General features: G+C 57.1%; 5 protein-coding genes across 5 annotated transcripts; 1 reads left to right on the forward strand and 4 right to left on the reverse strand.

Annotated features, from left to right (window-relative positions):
* Positions 1-5,140: 5,140 nt before the first annotated feature.
* Positions 5,141-7,993, reverse strand: PG985_009722 (uncharacterized protein; the record flags this gene model as incomplete). The annotated part of the gene is made up of 2 exons (XM_066829490.1): positions 5,141-7,784; positions 7,935-7,993. The coding sequence occupies 2 exons, from the start codon at positions 7,991-7,993 to the stop codon at positions 5,141-5,143; spliced, it is 2,703 nt and encodes a 900-aa protein (XP_066684402.1).
* A 789-nt stretch (positions 7,994-8,782) lies between these two features.
* On the reverse strand, positions 8,783-9,616 carry PG985_009723 (uncharacterized protein; the record flags this gene model as incomplete). Its single annotated transcript, XM_066829491.1, has 2 exons — positions 8,783-9,084; positions 9,202-9,616. The coding sequence occupies 2 exons, from the start codon at positions 9,614-9,616 to the stop codon at positions 8,783-8,785; spliced, it is 717 nt and encodes a 238-aa protein (XP_066684403.1).
* A 1,180-nt stretch (positions 9,617-10,796) lies between these two features.
* PG985_009724 (NADP-dependent oxidoreductase domain-containing protein) lies at positions 10,797-12,007 on the reverse strand (the record flags this gene model as incomplete). The annotated part of the gene is made up of 2 exons (XM_066829492.1): positions 10,797-10,962; positions 11,040-12,007. The coding sequence occupies 2 exons, from the start codon at positions 12,005-12,007 to the stop codon at positions 10,797-10,799; spliced, it is 1,134 nt and encodes a 377-aa protein (XP_066684404.1).
* Positions 12,008-12,826: 819 nt separating this feature from the next.
* On the reverse strand, positions 12,827-13,820 carry PG985_009725 (uncharacterized protein; the record flags this gene model as incomplete). The annotated part of the gene is made up of 4 exons (XM_066829493.1): positions 12,827-12,868; positions 12,929-13,089; positions 13,159-13,687; positions 13,755-13,820. 4 exons carry the CDS (start codon positions 13,818-13,820, stop codon positions 12,827-12,829), a joined length of 798 nt encoding a protein of 265 aa, XP_066684405.1.
* Positions 13,821-14,787: 967 nt separating this feature from the next.
* PG985_009726 (uncharacterized protein) lies at positions 14,788-16,269 on the forward strand (the record flags this gene model as incomplete). Its single annotated transcript, XM_066829494.1, has 2 exons — positions 14,788-15,164; positions 15,219-16,269. The coding sequence occupies 2 exons, from the start codon at positions 14,788-14,790 to the stop codon at positions 16,267-16,269; spliced, it is 1,428 nt and encodes a 475-aa protein (XP_066684406.1).
* Between the last annotated feature and the right edge of the window lie 334 nt (positions 16,270-16,603).

Here is a 16,603-nt window from a genome sequence, read left to right on the forward strand (position 1 = left end):
GATACCATCTCTTCTCCCTCCCTCTCTCTCGTGCAGTGGTAATTTCCTAGGTTGTGGTGACGAGCCAGGGCGACCCCTGCTGGCCAACGCAAGATGGCTACAACTCCCCTCTGCCTCTTCCAGTTCTTTCAGAGTACGATGCAGTACTTTACCACACCTCACTACATGCGGTCGGGTTCGTGTACCTATATGCAGGGTACGACAATGCTGTGCCTACGTAATTCGGGTGGAAGTGCCAGACAGGGATGCTGCAGGCGAAGTGGATTGGACATGATCTGCACTAGGCTGCCCAGCCAGCGGGCGCGAACGGGAACCAAAATCGACAGAAACTTCGCTAAATATCGACAGTTCTTATCTCCGATATCTTGTTTGAGATTTGGAAACAAACACACATTCAACAGCTGCCGGAAATCGGTAACTTGAATGAGAGGCGGTATCTGAATTCTTTCTACTCAGAGGCTGGGATACCATTCTTACTGAGGGGGCGGAGGTCCGTCTCTGAAGGTCGGGCACCTGTTTCTAGCGATGGAAGAAATTTAGAACGGGAGAGATGGGGTGGGCTTGCTAGTGAACCACACAGCTGATCAACGGTTCGTTGGACGACATTCGTAATGGCCCGCTTTGAAATCCAGGTACCAGATGCACATGTTTACTAGTGAGGCATCTGAGAGTTTTGAGAAGGGCAGAAAGAGAAAATTTTGCCGTGGCATGATGATTTGATAGGCCAAGCACGTACGCATCCTTCCCTCTGGACCTGCATTGTGAATCAAGGACCGCTTCGCCCCGTGAGGGGTAAGGGGGGATTTGTTTTCAGGTTTTCACCTTGGTCGCTGGTCATCCCACCCAAACGCTTGCCGCTAGTCGCGTTTTTTTCTTGAGCACACTGGGCTAGTTCCTTCATGTTGTTATTTCGGTGAAGGTGCATTGCATCCAATTGCCTTGCAGATGGTCAGGGACAGTGGAGAAGGAGCCGACGAGTGGCGATCACTGTGCCTGGCAGATGGATGGGGTGCGTCGCTTTAGTAGTTGGTAGCACGAGCATGGCATTAGGGCAGCGACTTACAAGACTGCTTTGTACATATGGGAGAGGTCAAGTCCGAGGCGGTAACGCCACCAACCTCGCTTTTTGCCAGATGCTAAGCAGAACGCATCCGTGGTGGCAGATGCTGTTTCTTGCTGGAACTTCCCAATGTTAAGATATTTTGAAGCTCGATGCGGCTGCTACATGCAGCAATGACAAGCCAGTTCTTCAACTCGGTGGTGGTCGGGCAAGCAACCGAAGGGTGAGCTTCCGGGCCACAGCTTATTTGTCGACCACCATGCCGGCCGGCATTCGCATCATTTCAGGACGAGCTAGCGCTATTCGTACGGGCATTTGGGTGGGCACAATATCTTAGTTTGGTCCAGCTAAGTCGGGTCGCTGTCTTTACCGTGCTGCCGAGAGTACTTTAGATAGGGAATGCCAAGAAGCTGCCGACCTGGGTCGCACATCCCAACTCGCCAGCTAGATGCCGTAGTGGCTATCGCCGTTTTGCATGGATGAAACACGATCGGCAGCAAGCAACAACCAGCCTCGGACTGACCGGGCCTTCTTACCTGGCCTTTCCAGTTCTTCAGTTTACCACTACAGAAAAAAAAAAAAAAAAAAAAAAAAAAAGAGAACCACCAGTCCGGTTAATATGGCAAGGGGTATATATGATCTTGCGGTAATGCATGACATTGCATGAGCGGCCGGCTACCTACCTCGCCGCCTGGCTGCCTCGATATGGTATTATTAATACCCTGAATAGGGCACCTGCGCTGCGAATCCATGGACACCCGCATTCATTACCTTGATTCGAGTTTTCTCGCTCATGCAGCTTTCAGCAGGATTCTACGTATGTCACCGGCGTGAGCAGCAATCGCACCTGGCAGTGGGTTGGATGCCAAATGAGGGAACGTCGGCATCTAGTGATGTCCAACTAGCCTCTTGTAGTTATTGTATAATGCATCCATAAAGCCACGTACGACTGACTTGTTGAATCGCAATCCCCCGTACCTAGAAGATGGCGTTTTCTTCTTCCTTACTATAAGAATGAACGAATGGGTGGGACCAGATCGACCAGGCGACCGTTGTATGCATGAGATGGCTGGAGGTTTGGAGCCTCCCTTGGGTATCCCCTCGTGTCACTGTGGGTGTAGAGTACATTGAGATTAGATGGAAGGGGGACAGAAAAAGAAAACCGTCAAGACAGGTGCCAAATGGAATCGCCAACGGCGTCGGGCGCAAAACCGGTGTCCAACCCTTTTCGACGGTTGCAGGCGGCAGGGCAGGAATCCTCTTATTGAGCCATGCCTGTCCTATAATGTACCTATGTATCGCAGGCAGTGGGTTACACTCCAGTGCGTGTGTGTGAGTGTGCCCTGTAGGGAAGACCAAGGGACCCTTTTTCTCACTCCTCTCCTTAAATCCAATCGTTCAGGGCCCTCCACTTCCGGGGTACTTTGCAGTACCATGCTACATGCGGTCGGGTTTGTGTAGAATTCCATCCCTGCAAGGGTGCCAACCACTTTTGCTTGGATCTGGGTCCTTGGAACTACATTTTGTGGCCGTCAGTCCTGTTTCCCCAACAGGGACTCGATTTTGCCCCATAAGGAAAGCACAGACGAACCTGTTTAGTGTCGAGGGATGGGCCGAGGGCCAGTAGATGCGGTAGGTCTCCAGCAGTCCTCTCTGCGCTGCATTTTCACTCTACACTGCATCAGGTAGCACGACGTCGATTCACACAGTAGTTTCGCTGTTGCTGAAGGCACCCCATGTGCCAGATGGTGCGTACATTACCTCATCTCACCTTTGACTATCATCACGACACCCGGCTCCAATCAAGACGGGGTGGGGTGCACAGTGATCTATTCGGTTGACGACTCTCAGTTCTAAGTTCAGGACATGGATGTACATATCACAAGAGACTACGTAATCTCTTCCAAAAGATCTGCTAGCTTGGCCACGAAGAAGAGAAAAGTCACGAGGAAGACGATGGAGAAATTGCAGGGCCACGACATTAGGAAAGTGTCTTGGATACGCAGATGGCGCTAAGTGCTACATAGGCCAGGCACTGGCTGACGGATGGCGGGGGTCACATCAACTGGAGATCGCGGCACGCAAGACTCGCAACGAGAATAGAGCCAGGTATAATCAAATCGGGGGAACGTACATGATCATCAAATCTCCGGTGGTCCAATTGCCATGCCGAGCGCTTCAAAACCGCTGAAACAAGGCGATGAACACGTAGCCAGGGGTCACCCTCAAATCTCGAGGGGTTGTCCCTCTGGCTGCCCATTCTGGCACACCCGCAGCGAACAGCGGAGGCCAGAACGACGGTCGATGGTGCCTCGTGCGAATAGCCCTACCCACCATACAAAGCCCACTTTGCTGGGCCCCAGTCTCGGGAAGACAAACAAAGCTTACCTCTCCCACTTAACCTTGATAGGCACGAGTATCGCCCCGGCGCAGCGCAGCGGCAGAGATGAATTCACTTTAGCTCGCCTAGGCACAGGGTTGTACGACGGGCAGGCAGATGCGGCCAGACACTGGCGATTGGCATCTGACCAAAACCAGCTCCATACCAACACTCCCGTTCGCAGCTATTTCGGCTATCGGTCGAGCCGAAGACGGGGCAAATTGTAACTGCCGCCAACATCGTAAATTTGCGTGCGGCTGACTTGGTCCAGTTGCGCGATCCCGGTGGCAGTACCATCGGTGAAGATTATGACTCTCGCCGTCACTGCCTCCGATCATGGCAATGCGCCATTAATGAAAAGCCCTTGAGTTGATCAACCTGAGAGTTTTCATGTCGGTTCAGTACATCTTCCTTCTGACGTGGACATGAGCCAGCCCATTTACATGCACGCTGCGGCATCCGACGCAGAAAGTTCGCGATCTCTTTTCCATTGTGACCAGTGCCACCCCGCCATTCTACAACCGCCAAAGCGTCCAAACCTCCGGAAGACCGTCACAACCACAACCAAATGCGCCCATCAGCACATACCAGTTATCCCAAACCAAAGTCTTATCTAGCCCCATTGTCCACTCGGAAACGTATCCGCAAGATTCCTGCCCATATTTCCACAAGGGAAGAAAAGAGGACTCGAGGGTTGGGTCACTCTTATACCCGCGCAGTCCGCCTAGGTTTAGCCCCCTACGCGACCCAGATTGTCGGGGCTTATAGCTGCGCTAATCTCTCCAATGCGAAGACGAGATGAAGACTAGTGGTTCAATATCACGCTCCCTGCATTATGTAAGTATGTAATGTGTCAGTCAGAAAGAACAAACAAGTTGTCTGTTGATCGCGCCCAATCACAGCGCGCGGAGGTTACACTGGCTATGGTACGAAATGAGATTGGGAGACGTGACTTGGGATTACTTATATTCAGTTAGTTGCATTGCGTATAGGCGCTCCACCACGTGGTTCGCTAGGGGGCGCCCTGCACTTTGGCCTTTCGCTCGGCTAAGCTTTCCCGACTGCTATCCTTTAGAAATTCATCGATTTTGTTTTTTGGTATAGACCCTGCCGAGGGGGATGGTGTCTTGGCGATAATGGCGATAGAAGGCTTAGACGGTGTTGCGCTGTGATGTGTGAGATGAAAGCTTGCACCCACACGGGGCAGAAAAGAGCAGAGTTAAGTATATAGGTATATATGAACAGCCAGGGGCACGGCGAATAAAGAAGCAGGTACATGAGAGGCGTACGGGCAAGCGGTATGAGGTGTGGCACAGGAGCCGGCCGACTCCGAATGATGAAAGACCCCGGCGGCGCAATAGCCCACATTTGCAAGCAACAAGGGAGCTCATGAGACTGTCAATAGTGCCGAAAGCCCAACAGCCCTATCCGTCAATTACCGAGTCCTTTATATACCGCTCTACCGGACACCAGTTCGTAGCTCGGGAGGGAAACAAGCTTAATCTTCATGAACTATAGCTTCACCCCGGTATAGGTATCCACAGGAATAAGTCTGATTTTGCTCACGTGGCACCAGAAACATCTTCGATAGGATGGCTGGACAGGGATAACTAACAGTGGCTCATATGTACACGCAAACTGCGTCTTTTGGGTTTCCATTCCTGCCCAGTATGTAACCCCATTCATTGATCAGCATCCCCTCAAGAACCATAGCCGCCCCCCAAAATCATGCTGCCAAAGTCATTCCACTGGCCCTCCCGGTACGTCCAGGAACCGTCGGGAAATCCGAAGTGAGCGGCCATGTCGGCCGGGAACTGGATGTCCGACGGCGTCCCGACCATGACCAAGTCGCTACTACCTGGCTCTTGCTCGTGGTGAATTCCGCCCTCATGTTCGAATACCGCTGCAGCTGCGTCGATATCCATATGAGATGCCTGATGATCGTTGATGTGGGGGCCATCGTCGGCATGGCAGTATGAAGGTTGATGTTGCTGGTGCTGATGCTGGTGCTGGTGGGCATATGCACCGCCGCTCTCGGACATCGTCGGCAAACCCGGATGAGAAGATAAAGGCACACCGGCAGAGGCGGCAGTGGGCGGACCAGTAGCAACATCAACAGCGACGCGGCCTTCGACTATGGCCGGCCCTCGTATAAAGTCCTCGACCAGGCCGACCAGCTCACCCACCACGACAGCGAACCGGTGAATCGTGCCCGGCACGAGCGGGTTCCGCGCGACGCGGCCAGCGAGCTCGGCACAGCTATGCAGCAGCGCCCGCGACGTGTCCAAACGGCTGTTGCTATCACCACCACCACCATCAATTGCTGCAGGAGTAGTAGTATGAGAAGGTTGGCGGCGGTTGTCCCCGCGCTTGGCGTCGTACATGACGCCCAGGACCAGGACCTGCGCGGCCTGGTAGAGGAAGTAGAAGTCGAACCAGGTGACCTGGTCGAAGAGGCCGTCGGCGTCGAGCCGGAGGAGCAGGCGGGCCGAGTCCTGGGCAGCGGCGATGCAGACGTCGGTGAGGAAGGCGTTGCAGCCGCCGCCGCCTTCGGGGACGCCCAGGCGGTTGGAGGAGTGGTGCTGGTTTTCGTCGTCATTATGGCTGCTGCTGTTGTCGAACAGGCGGCTGGCGGCGGCGAGCATGGGGTTCCGGGTGATGACGCAGAGAATGTGGTGGTATTGCACGTGCATCAGGAGAAGGGTCCTTCTCGACCGCGGCGCCATGATTGAGCCTTGGCCTGCTTCCTGCTTGAAGGTGCTTGTTTCCATGGTGGCGGCCTGCTGAGACAGTTCGCGTGGGAGGCCATCCCTCCACCTGCGCATGTCGCGGATGAGGCTGGCCGCTGGGGACACCGGCCCACTGTAGGAATCGTCGGAACTCTCTCCGCTGGCGGAGCTACTGTTGTTCATGGTCCGCACGACCCGACAGGCCTGCGACAGCATCCGCAACAGGCGGATCGAGTAGTACTCCGCCGCGTCGGCTCCCGTGCTTGGAAGCGGCTGGATCGTGACGCGGGTATTACACGCAGCATCATCGATTGCGCTCGGCCGGTCGAGCGAGGCGGCCTGCATCAGCTCGAACTGGTACAACGTCCACCAGAGGCGTTTCCTGAGCAGCAGTACCGGGTTCTGAGCTGCCTCTGCTGCTCCTTTGGGGTCGGTGCCAAGCGTCGCGTCGCGGTGCAGGCCGATGGCAATGGCGATGCGCACTGCGGCCCCGGTCAGGGTCCAGCACGAGTCCTTGTTGTTGGTGTTGTTGAGATGCAGGGCGGCGAGGAGCAAGGCCTGCACCGCCGTGGTGCACGACGTGAAGACGACGCTGGGCAATAGGGTCTGCACCTTGCGCCACCAGCGGGCTTCGGCTTCCTGGCCTAGGGCAGTAGACAAAATGTCGTCATCGCCGCCGTCGGGAGGGACCGTCCGCCTCGCAAGGATCAGGATGCAAAGAAAACTGCATACCCAAGACGCGTCGGTATCTGCGCCGCCGCCGCCGCCCAGCGGCGAAGACTTCCGCTGACGGAACCGCTCGTACTTCCGCCGAAAGCACTCTTCGGACAGCACCGGAAAGTCCGGGTGTATGCGCTCGAAAAAGGCATCAACGAGCCGGTTGGGGAGGGCCCCCGACAGTAGGCTCTCCTCCGTGCGCACCGATTCTTCGCGCCCATCATCGCTATCGTAGTCGTCCTCGTCAACCCCGCTACCAAGCTCGTCGGGCTCGAGCGGCGGGGTACGCCCGGCGCTCATCTCGCGCTGGATGTCCGCCACCTTGCCCACCCAGGCCTTGTCGGTGGCGTTGTTGGCGAAGAGGAAGAACTGCCCCTGGCTCTGGCAGTGCGAGTTGCGGCCGGCGAGGATGGCGCGCATGCGGATCTGGAAGATGTAGCTGCTGGCGGGGCCGATGTACTGCATCTGACCCTGCTGGTCGCGCAGGACGGGCATCTGCTCCTCCCTCTTCCCCTCGTGGGCAACAGTACCTGATTTACCGTCAACTCCCTTGAAATCCACCTGGTCCGACGAAGACGCCCCCGCGGGCGTGCCGCTGCCGCGCCGGGTGTCCGACAGCTCCGGCATAGTGATACCCAGCGAAACCCCCAGCGCGCGCAGGCCCTCGACGCTCGACGTGTCAACTTCGGGCACCAACCCCTTGACCAGGCTCTCGAGCAGGCCCACGCGCGCCTCGAGGCTCTCCTCGACGGTGGCGAAGACGCGCTTCTTGCGCATCTGCGTCGTCACGCACTCGAAGCCGTGCGTCTGGCAGTACCGGCACGGGGCGCGGCTGTCGTACCCATCCCGGCTCAGCTCCGACAGCAGCCGGTGGCACTTTTGCTTGCGGGACTTGCATCTATGGCAGTCATGTTAGAGCCAGGAATGCGCGGCAAATCAAAGAGGCTGGCTTTAGGGGATGGTTTGAGAGCTGGGAACACGAAGAGAAGAGAGGAAAGGAAGAAAGAACGAAGGGAAACGGGATGATAGGTAATCGAAAACTCCTTACTTGTCGCAGCTAATCTCAGTGCGCTTCCGCCGTTCGGGCGGGACACGACGGCTCGGCATGTTCCATACGGCTGCATCCGTACGCGATGCAATGCTGCGTGCTGTGATTTGCCGGGTACGCAAGGTTCTGTCTCTTTGATTCTCTTTTCTAGGTCGGCGCTAGTTCCGCCTAGTACGTGACTCTAGCAGTAGCAGTAGCACCCGTGTGTGGGCGGCGCTTCAAGCAAACAGGAATGGACACATTTCCTCCCCCGGGTCTGCGTTCACTTTTTGCACCCATGTCGAGGAAATGCAATGCGGGCAAAAGAGAGAATCGCATGTTGCATGTACAGTGAGTGTGCCGCATTGGCATACATGCTCAGCCGCCGGCTGCCGGCTGCCGTGGCGTAGCATTTGCATCAAATAAACCTGGGGCTTAGCTGGGGCTGCCCAGAATGGCTCTCTCACCCGCACCGCGTAACCCCTGGAAGGTTGAGGGGTTGGAAACCCCGCGTTGGCTGCACGCAATCTTTCAAATTGATTAAACCCACGAATATGACAAGTAAGGATGCAGCGTTCAACGGCGACAACTGAGTGGTGCCAAACATTGAAATAGAGTAAAAGAAACAGCAGCTGCGGGTGACCGGGGCATAATCGGGTTGTTCTCAATTAGAATACATGAGTTGTACATACTTTACAGCTATCTTACAGTCCGGGATTGAGGGAGGGTAGCCGGACACTCATTAGATATGGGGCAAAAGCCAGGAGCCCGAGGCTTGCGTACGGCCATCCTATCCCCATACTTTAAATACAGTGGATCGAGAGAGCCCGCCTCCAAAAAAAAAAAAAAAAACCGACCCAGGTGCCACCCTAGACCAAGAAGGCGACCAGGGCCAGGACGCCCATGACGCCCGACACGCCGACGGCCGCGGCGCCGTTGGTGATGATGGGACCCGGGTAGATGCCGGCGCCGGTGGTGCCGGTGCTGCTGCTGCCGTTCAGGGGCACGCCCGAGTAGGGGGCGTCGTCGAGGACGCCGCAGGCGTTGCAGTGCTCGTCCATGCCGTCCTTGATCCGGCTGAAGTACGTCTTGGTCTTCTGCGGGAAGGCGGCGTCGCTGCCCTCGGGCAGCTTGTTGCCGACGGCCTTGATCAGGGCCGTGACCTGGTCGTCTGTGGGGTGTTAGCATCCTGTTCCTCTCGGTTTTTCTTTTTCCAAATGTCGGGCTCGGCGAGGAAAAAAAAAAAGAAAAAAAAAGAAAAAAAAAAAAAAAAAAAAAAAAAACATACCCAAGTCCGTAACGTGGGTGTTGACGCTGTTGCAGATGCGCGCGTCGTTGAAGGCCTCGACCTTCGCGTCGAAAGTCTTGACGAGGCTGTCGCCGACGTCGCAGAGCTTGACGGTCGAGGCCTTCCAGTCCTCGGCCTCCTCCTCGCTCATGGGGGCGGCCAGGGTGTTGGCGACCTCGGTGGCGTGGCGCAGGACGGTGACGGCCGTGTTGACGGCGCAGTCGACCTCCTCGGCCTCGCCCCCGCTGTAGGCCGACACGACGTGGTCCAGCGTGTTGGTCGCGTCGATCACGTCGGCCATGGCGACGTGCAGGTTGTCGCTGCTCTTGCCGCCGCCGTGGCGCTTCTCGACGCCGCGGGCGGCGGCCATGCCGGCGAGCAGGGTGGTGGTGACCTGGACGAGGGAGTACTTCATTTTGGCGGGAGCGGTTTGTTGTTGGTTATTAGGTTATTGTTTAGTCGGTATCGATTGATCGGTTGGTCGAAAGGAGAGGCGTGAGTTCGTTGGCGATACTCGGAATGAGCGTGTGGATGGTTGGTGAGTGAGTGAGTGCGTGAGAGGAAGGACTTGCTGATTCAGCTTTCGTATTTCTGGAATCGAAGTCTTCCACGGCCATATATAGAAATCCCCATCGCGCGCCCTACGATCTATTCGAATGGGCGTCTCACACCACTTCGTGGGCAACGAGAACGGGCGCTCTCGCTCTCTGTCTCATCGCGCGTTGTTTTGATGCCCTGGGTCCTAGCGAAAGCCGCCGGAAATTGCGACGGCGGATAGCCGATTGCTTATCTGGATTGACGTGAGCCGGGTATTCTTTGGACCATTCTGCCGGCTCGAATCTGGTGTGCAGCCGCCGTTAGGTTGGCTGCACGAAGGTCCCTGGGTCATAGCGAATGGCTCGCCAATCTTACTGAGACATGCTTCTCGACCCGCAGCCCAGGGCCGCCTGTTTCGCATTACGGTTGCAGCAAAAGTAAATAGCGGGCTCCATGAGAAGCACTTCACGTTCCCAATGGGAACCGGGATTGGGAATTGGGGGTTCGTTGCTCAATTGCAAATGCAGAAGCTCGCTTGCCCTTAAAGGTTCTGGCTTCCTTCCTTTTGGACTCCCTTTGGAGAAGGCATTCGACGAGGGACTCGACGCAAAATGGAAATATAGCTCCTATGGACTCCGGCAAAGGTCTAACATAAACAGTCGAGCCCTCGGCACATTACGGTTTGCGATTCCCGCAGCTCACCGGACGACACCCTACTGTTCTTAGCAATGGACAAGACGACGGCGATCAGCGAGTTCAGCCCTGAGAGCCCTTTTTAGAGTATACTTTCGTCTTTCCTTCAGCTCACATTCAGATTCCACAAACGGGCACCGGCATCAACTGACACGTCGTACAAGGCATGCTCTCCGTAGGGCAAGGTCCTGGAAAAAGCCAAAATCCCCTGTATTACTGCGCTACTGTCCGCGCCTCATGATACCTCGAGACCGCGAGACCCCGAGCTACGGCTTCCCCGCACCCATCCCCAGAACCCCAGGTTAGTCAGGCACGAGCAGCTCAGACTTTGAGTGCCCGCCCTTCCGCCAGACACGCACGAACATTCAAGCCTTGGTGGCCACCTCAAGCGACGACGACGGGGCCTGGTTGTGGGCGAACCCCTGGACCGAGGCCCCAATGGCCTGCAGATCCGGATCGTCCCCCTCGAACCATCCGTCCGAAACCCCCAGGGGCGGGGCCACTCCCTTGCGAACGAGCGCCACCACCTCCCTATCCACCGCTCCCCCTCGTCTTCCGCCGTCTTTCCGCTGTTGATGCTCCCACCGCCCAGTCGCTCCTCCTCCCACCTCTCGTAGGCGTCCCACCACCACTGGTGCGTCGCCCCGTCCCGTCCCTTGTACCCGGCGACCCCGTCCGCGCCCACGCGGCGGGCCCAAGGCTTGTCGACGATGTAGTGCAAACACACGACCTCGCCGTCGCGCCAGAGCCCGCCGTGCCAGTACCGCATCGTCTTGAGGGCGTTGTACTGCCACCCCAGGGCCCGCCACCGGCCCCGGAAGAAGTGCGCCAGGAAATCCTGGTCCGGGAACTTGAAGGTCGACAGCAGGGCCGCGTTGGTGCGGAAGAAGGACAGCAGGGAGTCGCGCAGCGCCGGCGTGGGGCGGAACACGAACATGCCGCCGTTGAGCAGCCGGTGCGTGCGGGACGGGCCCTCGTCCAGGGCGGCGATGGGTTCCAGGTGGTCCTTGTCGTTACCATCCTCACTACTGGGCGGCTGCGTCGGCTTGGTGAGCCCGCCGGGGTGCGAGACGGGCGTGTAGGCGCAGTTCTCCCGGCGCCAGTCCGCCGGGGCCCAGGGGTCTTTGTCCCGGTTGCAGACGCAGCAGTGGTTGGCGCCCAGCCAGCCGTCCGGCAGCTCCCTTTCCGCCCTCTCGAAGATGGCATCCATGTTGCGGTTGAAGACGGCCATGTCGGCGTCGAGGTAGCAGACCACGTCGTAGTCGACGCACCGCTCGAAGACGCGGAGCTTGGTCCAGGTGTCCTCGAAGCGCTGGGCGATCAGGGTGATCTGGGCGTCGCCGGGCGGCAGCAGGGGCTCGCACCGCCGCAGCACCAGGTTCTGCCGCGGCGCCTCGAGCTCCAGCGCCCGCACGGCGTCGGCCGACAGGCTGGGCGTGTAGAGCACGATGAGCGGGTGCCGGCTGCCGTGGCGCCGCAGCGTGTCGGCCAGCAGCACCACGCCGGCCAGGTAGCTGGCGCGCGTGATGAGGGTTACGTAAGCATATCGCTGAGTGGATGAACGAGGAGGCGCCATATTGTGGGTTACTCGATGTTGGAGCACACACGTTGCCGGGCCTTGACCACCAAGTCTTGGACACGTACTTAGGTTCAACTCACCTCGTTCATGAAATCGTACCCATTTCGTTATCGACCACGGAAATAATCCGTTGCTAGAAAAACAGCGCCAAGCTACAGTATGTGATCTATCACTTCCCCGACCAGAAACGTCATGATGCCCGCGGGGTTGCACTGTGTGACCGCGGGGTGATGATTCATGACAACTGGACGCAAAAGGGCCTGGAAGCACATGTCGCCCCTTCCTCTTCTGCAGGCGGCCGTGACTAGGCGTTGCAGTTACACATGGGATTCAGCAGAAGCCGGTTTGGCAATAGCCTAGATGGAACCAAGATGCGCCTACGAGAGAAGGCCAGTCAATACCGGGCAGAGATCTTCGCACGTGGTTGTACTTTTATCTGCCTGATTGGATTTAGTTGATCTGAGATTTTCCCATCTGTCCTTCCCGCAAGGTTGGGTCGGGCGGGTTGCATCGCTAAGATGAGACGAGATGAACCTTGCGATCCTAGGGCGATTCTTAGGGCGATCGACCCCCTGTAGCGCTAGTGGTGGGGTAAACTACAGGGCCCAGGGCTCCAGCACTAAAAGAGGGGTATCAGGTCCCGGAAGCGGTCCGAAATGCAGATGGCAGCGTTACAACAACAAACCATCGCAAGACAGGTAGCATTTGGAGTGTATGTGGTACCATTTCATTCACTTCATTGCAACGTAACTAAATGACTATTGCTATGTCAAAATTGAATATTTCCCATCAATGCAGCTAGATAGTATTTTCCGGCTATGATTCGACCCGTACGCATCGTGTAATCTCGAGCGCATCCTATGAAACCGTTAGCAAATAGTATTCGGAGATGATGCTGGCTGTGTCGCATAAACTCACCGGTACACCGCTGGGCTCCCAACCCTCGACGAACTTGCTATCGTACACGAGCTCGGGTCGTCCCTTGGGTCCGTTGCCATTGGCGCTCGACGCCTTCTGGCGCTTTTGCTCGACGGTGCTGCGGACATACTCGAGGTACGGAGGGTTCCCGGGTTTGACAACTGTTCGCTCAACGTTAGTCTTCCGCATCGTATTATAGCTTTGAATGTTTCGCGCGAGGTTTTACTCACCATTGTCGGCCGCGTAAACGGATCCGGGCCCCACGAGATCCAGCTCTTCGCACAGCTTCAGGTCTTCGGTGTAGAGAGGCTTGTAGTGGTCGAGGAAGAGGAGGTCGATGTGCTGGAGCTGGCCCGTCCTGTGAAGCCGCCGTAAGGAATCGGAGCTGCTACCGACAATGACCTTGACCACATCGCTCAATCCGGCCAGATCTACCAGCATGGCAATCACGGCGCCGAACTCGGGGCTCTTCTCCAGACTGAAGTAGCGTTTCCCGCCCGCTTCCTTCACGGCGGCGCCGAAGGCGATGGCGGAGTACCCGACATAGCCGCCCAGCTCCAGCATGACCTGCGGCTTCTCCTTGCGGATGAGGTCGACGACGGTCTTGGATTTGTACTCGCCGATGTTCATGAGGTACTTTTGGGTGCGCCCGTACTCGTCGATTGCGTCGAGGACCTTTTGGGGGTGGCCTCGCAGCTCCTCGAGTTTCGGGTGGCTGTACATGAAGTGCAACAAGGCGATCTCGCGGCCATCGTCAAACTGGATGGTCCGGCGTCAGTCCTCACGGGGTTCAGAATTGGTGAGTACGATTCGGGGATACACATACGTAGACATCTTCCTGGGTCTGGTACGCCTGCCCCTTGAAGTCGGCTTGCTTGAGTGTGCTGCTCATGATGGTGAAATGTGTTGATAGCTTCTTGAAGAGTCTGTTCAAGAGTTCAGGAGTCGAATTGCACCTATCTGATTGTTAACGATGGTGTTCTAAGTCAGATTCGCGTGCCTGTCAACTTCTCATGCCCAAGCTCGCTCACTACTACTGTAAGGCTCCTACCTAGTCTCCCAGCCAACAGTCGGCAGCTACCCTTCGGTCCAGGATCTACATACCCGTCAGGATGCCCCCCGCTTGCAGCCGAGGGAAATTGCACTTGCGACGCGTTTTTCGCTGCTAAGGGCTCGAGGGTGTCACCATCTCGTGTCTTGAAGTCATCGACTCGGGCGCCGGGCCCAAGCGAGCCTTCGGGCCCCCACCTGGCTTCCTGTAGCTGCTATACGTCGCCATGACCAGCTCTACGCTAGCGCGAGGGCCTAGCGACCGAATTCAGATAGGCGAGAGGGGGGGGGGCTTGGTCCGGTCAAAGGTCCGACTATGGGAATGGGCATTGATTGGGAATGGCATTTTGGAGCTTTCCCATCCGGATCTTGGCCCCCCATACCAGAGCCCATACTCCATGCTAGCCCCCTGCTAGCCCCCGTTGATGCTAGCGCCAGGGGATGCAACACCATCCACGCCATGCAAATAAGCCATGTCTCAACACATTTCAGTACGGAAGGCAGCCATTTGGACGGCGCGGATGGCGCGTGGGCTAATGCCAGTGGCATTCGGTTGCAGTGCTCGACAAAGAATCGTCGTGTCAATGACTGAATATCATGACGAATTGACTCGGCGATGTGGTACGCTTTGGGATGGGACGCAGCCATTACTTGAAGGCCACGGGCCGGCATCCAACATGGGGTTTTCATTGTCCCATCCCACTCATCCTTTCTCCTCCCAGCCCTTCCTCAGATCCCAGCAATCGAACATTAGGTGTATTAGCATCTTCTCCCCCCTCACCAAATCACCCCTCCAAATCCCATCCACCATGTCTGATCTCAAGGCCAACGTCTCGGAGACCAAGGCGGGCTTCCACGTCGAGGGCTACGAGAAGATCGAGTACGACTTCACCTTTGTGGATGGCGTCTTCGACGTCAACAACTCGGGCCTGGCCGACTGCTACAAGAAATGGGGCCGCGTGCTGGCCGTGACGGACAAGAACGTCTTCAGCATGTACGGCAAGAAGATGGAGAAGTACTTTGAGCACTACGGCCTCACCCTCAAGGTGCACAAGACGTCCATCGGCGAGAAGGCCAAAACCATCGACACGTACCTGAGCATCTGCGACTCCATGACCGAGTTCGGCATCATCCGCAAGGAGCCTGTGCTGGTTGTCGGCGGTGGTCTCGTGACGGATGTGGCTGGGTAAGTCTGGCCTTAACAAGAATAATCGTAGACTCTTACTGACTTTAATGCCAGCTTCGCTTGCGCTTCGTACCGTAGAAACACCAACTTCATCCGGGTCCCCACCACCGTCATCGGCCTCATCGACGCCAGCGTCTCCATCAAGGTGGCCGTCAACTACGGCAACTACAAGAACCGGCTCGGCGCCTACCACGCCCCCATGCACACCTTCCTCGACTTCACCTTCCTGCGGACCCTGCCCGTCGCCCAGGTGCGCAACGGGTTCGCCGAGCTCATCAAGATCTCGTCGTGCTCGCACCTGCAGGTCTTCGACCTGCTCGACAAGTTCTGCGAGCAGCTCATCGAGCACAAGTTCGGCCGCGGCGACGGCGCCACCCGCGAGCTCGCGACGGCCGCCGACATCATCAACCGCGAGGCCATCTACGAGATGCTCAAGCTCGAGTCGCCCAACCTGCACGAGATCGGCCTCGACCGCGTCATCGCCTACGGCCACACCTGGTCGCCCCTGCACGAGCTCATCCCCGAGACGCCCCTGCGCCACGGCCACGCCATCTCCATCGACATGGCTTTTACGGCGACCCTGGCCAAGAAGCGCGGCCTGCTCTCCGACGCCGAGCACGCGCGCCTGCTCACCCTCTTCTCCCGCGCCGGCCTGTCCATCGACCACCCCTTATTCGACGACGACGTCGTCGACAAGGGCACTGCCGCCATCCTCAAGACCCGCGACGGCCTGCTCCGCCTCGCCGTGCCCAACCCCCTGGGCAGCTGCTCCTTCCTCAACGACGTCTCCGTCGAGGAGCTCCAGGAGACGCTCCGCCTGCACAAGGCGGCCTGCAAGACGTACCCGCGCGAGGGCGCCGGTCTCGAGGCCTACGTCGACCAGAGCGACACGGGCTACACCGACAACGCGACCGAGGAGCTCGGCGTCGAGGCGGCCGCCAAGCAGGCCGGCGTCATTTCCGAGTCACAGAGCGTGAACGGTAAAGGCACCAATGGCCACACCAACGGCCACGCGAACGGCAACGAGTCTCTCCTCGAGAAGGCCAAGACGACTGCCAATGGCCTGCTGAACGGCGGCTCTAACGGCATCAAGGTCCAGGCGTAGATAGCCCGTTGGACTTGCATTTTGAAGACACAGTTCACGAAAGTAGCATAGCGATGATCACGAAGGGGTCTAAATGGGGTCCTAACTAGGACATTGAATTTTCCGGAGTATCAAGGGGGGTTATTATCATAATGTGTAGAGAGTCGGTTGCCACCACGGTGCGCTGATCCTATATTAGAATTTCCAAAAAAGAGTTAAATGAAATAGCGTTGCGTTCCCAACACTTGACTTGTTGCTCCTGAAAACTCAGTGTGACAGACCACCTTGCGCCAAGTAACGTAACAAGCACCAAAAACGTTCGTGAAATGTCCTTCTTCTTTCGTTCGGTCAGTAT

This window comes from Apiospora marii, assembly GCF_038362585.1.
Source record: "Apiospora marii strain CBS 49790 chromosome Unknown utg000005l_segment0_segment0, whole genome shotgun sequence".
Lineage (NCBI taxonomy): Eukaryota > Fungi > Ascomycota > Sordariomycetes > Amphisphaeriales > Apiosporaceae > Apiospora > Apiospora marii.